This window comes from Gadus morhua, chromosome 11, assembly GCF_902167405.1.
Source record: "Gadus morhua chromosome 11, gadMor3.0, whole genome shotgun sequence".
NCBI classification, from domain to species: Eukaryota; Metazoa; Chordata; class Actinopteri; order Gadiformes; family Gadidae; genus Gadus; species Gadus morhua.
The window spans coordinates 12,447,446-12,455,288 of NC_044058.1; the positions used below are offsets into that span (position 1 = coordinate 12,447,446).

Genomic DNA, 7,843 nt, shown 5'->3' on the forward strand with positions numbered 1-7,843 from the left:
CACACACACACACACACACACACACACACACACACACACACACACACACACACACAGATACTTACACTCATCTAAGCACAAACATAAATATATTAATAACTAAGTACAATCACACAATCACACACGCACACATTCACACACGCACACACACACTGATGCATACACTCATGCACTCACGCATGCTCATGCTGCACATGCATACACACATGCAAAAACACAAATTTATTCATACCTACATGCAATCACACATACATACACACATATTCACATTAGGGCTGCACGATTATTGCCAAAATGATTATCACGATTATTTTGATCAATATTGATATCACGATTATTTACCACGATTATTCATTGAAAAAAAAATCTTTCGAATTTCTACCACCCACTTGTGGTAGGAGCCACACACTGTGCTCAGCGGCAAATTGCCGCAAGGCCACGCCCCCCCCCCCCCCCCCCCCCCTGTTTTCACGCTTCGCGCCGGACCCACGCAGTCGCAGACAGGTGTACAGGGAGCGCTTGGTTTGCTTTGCAGCGGAGGTAGAGCGTTTACTGCATGGGCGGGGCTTGTTTCTTTTTTCGTTTTCTTTTTTTTGCGGATGCATTATTTAAAATGTAAAAATTAAATTAAAAAAATAAATAAATAAAATTAAATTAAATTTAAAAAAATATCGCGAAAATATCGCGGGAACACTACGTGTCATCGTGGGACGCCAATATCGTCATCGCGATAAAAATTCGATATATTGTGCAGCCCTAATTCACATGCACAAATGCACACATGTAATCATGTATACACATGCATGTATGTGTGTGTGCCTTTGTGTTTGTTAAGGGACTCGTTCTAATTGACCCATTCAATTAGTGATGGAAAACGTTTTCAAATACACATTTATTTTATACACATGCATGTATGTGTGTGTGTCTTTGTGTTTGTTAAGGGACTCGTTAAGGGACTCGTTCTAATTGACCCATTCAATTAGTGATGGAAAACGTTTTCAAATACACATTTATTTTCAGCAATTAATAAGCACATTGACTGACATAAACGCAAACACACAATCCTGCAGGCGCACACATCCTCACACACTCATACTCACACACACATACTCATACACACATTCTCTTACACACAGGCACTCCCAGAACACACTGGGGGTCTTCTCCCAGGTGCCCTTGTCAGCCTGGGTGACAGCTGTCCCCACACAGGCTTTTAGTCACACACACACAAACAAACACAAAGACTCACACGCGCACACATGCAAGGTAGCACAAACACACACAAAACCACACAAACCTTTGCCACCTCATGCTGGGTCCCCTACACTTGTGCATCAATATAACCACCCACACACACACACACACCATCACACACACACACACACACACACACACACACACACACACACACACACACACACACACACACACACACACACACACACACACCGACACCGACACCGACACACACACACACACACACACACACACACACACACACACACACACACACACACACACACACACACACACACACACACATATACACACACACACCATTGCCACCCACACACAGATACAAGACACAATAAATGTCTGGCCTTCGGGGATCCTGTGTTTCATCTTGAAGCTATTTATACATTTTCTATATTTTGTTGAAACGACTTGAAATGCTCTTGGTTTGTAATTTGTTCAAACGCAAATGACCTATGAATGAATGCATTGGGGAATATGATCGTGTATTCATATTCTGCTCTATCTATTCATCTATCCCTTCTTTTCATCAATCTTATTATTTTGTGTATTGACACATTTTCCTGTGTGTGTCATCACATTCTCAATCACTTCTCTGTCTCTCTCTTTCTCTGCCTCTGTCTCTGTCTCTCTCTCTCTCTCTCTCTCTCTCTCTCTCTCTCTCTCTCTCTCTCTCTCTCTCTCTCTCTCTCTCTCTCTCTCTCTCTCTCTCTGTCTCTGTCTCTGTCTCTGTCTCTCCCTCTCTCTCCCTCTCCCTCTTTCTCTCCAGGTTTCACAACCGCCTGTCAGCCTATCCGTATCCAGCCCCTTGATCCTCCTACTCCTTCTCCACCTCCTCCTCCCTCCCCCACCAACCACCTCCACCACCACCACCACCACCACCACCACCACCACCACCACCACCTCCACCACCTCCTCCTCCCTCCCCTCCTCCCCCACCACCACCACCTCCACCACCTCCTCCTCGTCCCCCCGTGAGCGCTGGAGCCCCGGCGGCCCAGCATGGACGTGCCCAGGATGGCCGAGGGCTTCTTCAGCAGCACGCTGACGTCGTCCTCGGGCGGGGCCGGCGGGCACCACGTGCACCCCTACCTCACCCTGGAGCAGAAGGCCGCCTTCGTCTTCGTGCTGCTCCTCTTCATCTTCCTGGCGCTGCTCATCGTGCGCTGCTTCCGCATCCTGCTGGACCCGTACCGCAGCATGCCCTCGTCCAACTGGACCGACCACACCGAGAAGGACACCTTCGACTACCGCATCGTCTGACAGTAGCCCAATCCCCCCCCCCCCTCCTCCCCACCCCCTCCCAGTGCCACCCTCCTCCCCTCCAACGCCCCCCCCTCCCCTCCCCTCTGCTCGCCATCGCCGCCGGAGCGACAGATGACCTGATGTAACCCCCCTTTCCACCCAGCACCACTACCCCATGCACACATGGTCATGCAAGCACGTGTGACCATGTACACACACCCACACCCACACTTTCAAAATCACACACGCACACACCCACACCTTCACAAACACACACACACACCCTCACAAACACCATGTGAAAACACATGGCGTTCTTTTTCTTGTGTACGTGTTTGACAAAAGTGAGAGAGGTGACTAGGCAGTGCATCATCCCAGGGCCATATGTCACCTCCAGACGCGCACAGGAGCCCGGGGGATTGTGGGTAATCGCCCCGGGGATATCGGGTGGGTTGGTGGAAGAGCGGAGGCTCGTGATGCGAACTGCGTGACTTTTCATTGCCCTCGCGTGGGAGGGGGGCGGGGGTGGGGGTGTGGGGGGTCTGGTTGGGTTATCTGGACGTTTGAGTCCATGTTCATGTCAAAGTAACGCAGAGGTTCTCTCTGAACGACAGGGTATGGGGATGGTTGTCGGGTAATATTGTTGGTGGGTTGAATGTTTGCATTTCTCCAAGCCTTCAAGCTAGTGTAACTGCGCCCCCTTGTAGAGCCCTTTAGGAAGACTGTTCTCATGCAATCCACTGGAATCCCACTTTCATCCATAGTATCCACACTACTGCACACAACCCACACACACACACACACACACACACACACACACACACACACACACACACACACACACACACACACACACACACACATGTACAGGGACACGCACAAGCACACACACACACACACACACACACACACACACACACACACACACACACACACACACACACACACACACACACAAATACAACACAAACGCACAAAGACACACACATCAAATCAACATTGACATGCATTCTCAAATATGGTTCTTCATTAGTATTCAAGGGGTGTGTCACTGGAAAGCCAGACGATACATCTGGTGTTATCATCCAGATGATACATTTCACTGCTCATGTTCTTCCATTATTCCAGAAGTTGTATCGTTGACTACCTCTTCCATGCTCCCTGTAGCCAATCATGACACTCCCTTTTTATATTTTGACAAAAGCGATACAATCTTTAGGACCTGAAAAAACAATCGGACAACAATGTTGACATCTTGTCACGTTAACATCCACCTTATCCTTAGACTTTATTAATCACATGTAGACAATCAATGCTTTCAAGATTAAAAAACATGTAGAAAAACGACAGAGAAAGGAGCCATCAGAGATCTTTGTTTTGAAATGTAGTTCAAAGATCTTGTAGTTGGGGAAAATAAGATGAGTTTAAAGGTGCTGTAGGTAAGAGTTGGTAGCAAGATTTTGAAATAACCAGAAAAACGTAGTTTGATTCCCTGAACCAAAGAAAATAAAAAATCTAAATCCTCTCATAAAAATATTCTCACAGCAAGCTGTCCGCACTGATGGTAGTTCTTAAATCGTAACTACAGCACCTTTAAGTGGATTTTGAGGGAATTATTTGAATTGGGGTATGGGGAGGGTAAAAGAGATTACGCATTGCCTTATGCATTTTCGGGCAATAAGCCACTTCAACTTTAGTAAATCACTGAGATGGCTGACAAGCTTATCAACATGGAGATTATACATCAACCAAAACAGATAATCCTGTGAGAAGGACGACGGTAGCGGATACGCTTTCCCTTTAAGGTTCCTGCGAGGTGTCAGTGGCTGTATGTCAAACTAGTACATGCTTACCTTTCTGTTTATACTGTTGAATCTACGCAGGCCAACCCAGTGAGCACTGGGAACAGGCCTTTTTGTGTCAGTACATCTTCTTGATACTTAACACTAAATGAGGTATTGAAAAAAGGAAACTGTTTACTGTGCTGTACCGTGTGCCTAATGATGACAAAAAAAAACAACTAAATGACTAGATTGATGTTTTTAGGAAATCGAAGAAAAAGGGTCCACTATTTTTGTCTTGAGTGTCAGTTATTTGTCATTTGTTAGTGCCGTGCCCATTTGATATATCATACCTGAAGCGTTTCACTGCCCGCAGTTGCTATATTGGCAGCTGGTATGCCAGTTCTGCACAGAATATGTGTGTTTGTGTGTGTGATGGTGATGATGGTGACATTGCTGTTGATGATGACGAAGCAGATGGCCATGATGTCAGCATTACGTTCTTCACATCTATCCCTTTACGAAACTTTTGAGTTGAGACTCTTTTTCGCTGGGCAACTTTCAACTGTGCGCCTTATAGTGTAGCCTGTTTACAGTGTTTGTCAGACTGAAACCTGGTACTTACCAACAAATTGGGAGGTGTCGTATTTAAAAAACAACGAAAAAACAACAAAACATCTGTACAGTGTGTACCATTCTCGTCCCTTCCTGGGACAAAATGTGAACTTTTGACACTTTTCGACATGTGGTGATCTCGTGCTCTGCCGTGGCCTTTGACCCCTCCCTGACGTGTTTCTGCAACGCCGTGCGCTGACGTGAAATGTATTCTTTCTTCCAATGCATCTTCTTTGTGCATGCTCCATGGTGACTAGTCCCTGATGTCGTAGCTGTTGTTTGTTTCGGCTCAAATAAGCTGTCTTCCTGTCTGTGTTTGAGCCCTTCCCTTTTCAGACATTCTCCTTTTGTAATAAAACTAAAATAAAAGATGATTTGATCATCAACGGACAAACTGTTTTATGTTTTTATTTTCTAGACCACTTAAAAGAAAGGAGAATACGAGAGAAGGCGAAAGCCCCATCTGCTTAGTTTTGAGACTTTAATGACCCTCTAGCAGGGCTAGCCACGTAACCCAGGTGCTTTCCGGGTTCTCTGGCCAGCTTGGACTCACCACCACTGTATCCATCGCTGACTTTCGCTACCCTATTTAGCATGCACGCTAGCATTCCACTACGACACTATAACTGGCTGTGTTGATATGCAATTATAAGCCACAGCCACATATGATTTTATTTTGACCTATTTAGGCAGGAAGTAGATAGACTCGCATAGGGGTTTCGAGGTTTAGGTGTTGCTTAGTAATGCTGCTCGAAACCAATTTATCTTTTTTTTTTGGCAGCTTGCAGGGATAAACTGGATCAGAATTTCAAAATATAAGCTGATCTCAGACGGGGAGTTTTCCTTCTGCAAATGCTGGCTTATTATATAAGGGACAGCCTCAGAGTTGACTGATACCGTCACATTTTCCCATTGTTTCAAAAGTCCAAAGTTTTGAGGGAAAATCCATCCCGGCAAAGCTGTTGGTTATGGAACATGAAGACAGACACAGAACCCAGATAGAGCCAATAGACCGTGTCTTAATTCATCCTGAAGACACGATGCTTGAATAACATTGCTTGGAGGTGAATGATTTATTCATACTTATAAGTGTATGCAATACTAATGGCTAGGCATAGACCAGTGCAATATAATAATAATATATAATAATAATAATAATAAAATAACAATAATTATCGTAATAACAATGATAATATAATGATAATAATAACAATAGTCTCTTTTTTTGAGAGAGAGAGAGAGAGAGATTCCCAAGTGAATATTTTGAAGATAGCACAGAGCCCCTAAAGCCTTGTACAAGGGGGCTTATACATTTGTGTTGATGCCTCGAAGGAGGGAGGAGACGGAGGAGATCAGGGTTGAAAAGCAGGCCGATTACCATAATAAAAATAAGACACAGAAACATCATTTCAATATTACTTGCATATTGTTGTTCCTAGTCAGAGTGGCGAGAGTGAGACATAAAGAGAAAGATCGAGACAGTAGAACAGAGCAGGGTGAGCGAGAGTCAATAGGACTGGAGAGAGCAAGTGAGAGGGAGAGAAAAAGAGAGGCACACTGCAAAAATGGGGTGGGGGAACCACACAGGTATCAAGCAGTTTTCGAGCCCCTGAGGCAGATAAAACCCCTGTGGAATGACTATCGGTACGCAGCATGACTTTCATTATAAATAAAAGAGACTATGAAGATTATTTGTGCACGCACTTAAATGCCATAAACTGAATTTGTTCCATTCCCTATTCCCTAACATATCACTGCTCAGTACTTAATTCCTTCACATTAATCCATAGTGTGTGTGTGTGTATCTGTGTGTGCGTGTTTGTGTGTGTGTGTGTGTGTGTGTGTGTGTGTGTGTTTGTGTGTGTGTGTGTGTGTGTGTGTGTGTGTGTGTGCGATTGTGTGTGCGTGTGGCAATACAGTTGTAAGGGAAAGAGACTGAGATGTAGCCCTATATTCTTCAATTGATTTCTCTTCTTCCCCCGGGCCACTTTCCTCCCATAAAACCAATCGGCATTTCCTTGATGCGCACAGAAAAGCACAAGGGGGACATTTGATTGTTGGGAGGAGCAATGACTGGTTTCCAGCAAACACAATTTAAGACCGACTTTGGATGCATTTGTCTCAATTAAATCTACTTGTTGGTTAATTTGGAGCTCTCTCTTCGAGTTCAGACTTGGGCCAGTGGTACAGTAAATTAATGGCTTAGTTTCTAGTAGTGAAGCTTCCAGATTAATCAAATCCCCTCTGTCCTCTTTCCAAGAGATATGACAGGTCTGGGTGATGGGCAGGCTCTCCTGTCATCTGATCTGCTTAAGCCAAGCAATGACAGCCTGGTGTTTGGTTTGTCTTAGGTTCAGGATTTAGTTTTAGGATGCGGTTTCCATCATGGACGAGGGTCAGGGACGAGGCCTGAAGTCCAAAGACGGGGTCCCGTGGCCCCCACGGTCGAGGTTCAGGATAAAGACCCCGGAGACCTTTAAAATACCGAGCGGAGACCAAAGAGCGGCCCTGGGTCCAGGCTCCCTCCCGACGGAGCAGGGAAGGTTGGGAGGTGATCCTCCGCCTGCCTCCAGCATTACAAGGTTACAGTAGTGCCTGGCCCGGCGCCAAGGCCTTTAATAAAGCTGCATATGTTAGATAGCAGTACTCTGCATATTTAATCCCTGCGCAGTGGGAAGAAGAAGAGATGCAAGTCACAAGATCGGGGGCCCTGGCGGTCCACTTTGTGGGCTGATCGTTAGATCATTAGCATTGGTGCCGACACATGATTAGAATACGGATGATGATGATTATGAAACAGAGTCAAGTACTGTTGGTACATACAGGTGTATGAAAAGATATGGCCTTTGCATAGCAGCTAGCACCTCTAACCTACGCCAAGCACCTGGCCTGGACATTTAAACCCCTGTTTACTATAAGCTTAGAAGCCTAAACTATTCAGATTGGTC

The 7,843-nt window shown here is 45.4% G+C and overlaps 1 protein-coding gene across 1 annotated transcript; it reads left to right on the forward strand.

Annotated features, from left to right (window-relative positions):
* The first annotated feature begins 2,204 nt into the window (after nucleotides 1–2,204).
* On the forward strand, nucleotides 2,205–2,529 carry LOC115554644 (cortexin-3). The gene has a single exon (XM_030371435.1). The coding sequence runs from the start codon at nucleotides 2,257–2,259 to the stop codon at nucleotides 2,515–2,517; it is 261 nt and encodes an 86-aa protein (XP_030227295.1). The 5' UTR covers nucleotides 2,205–2,256; the 3' UTR covers nucleotides 2,518–2,529.
* The last annotated feature ends 5,314 nt before the right edge of the window (nucleotides 2,530–7,843 follow it).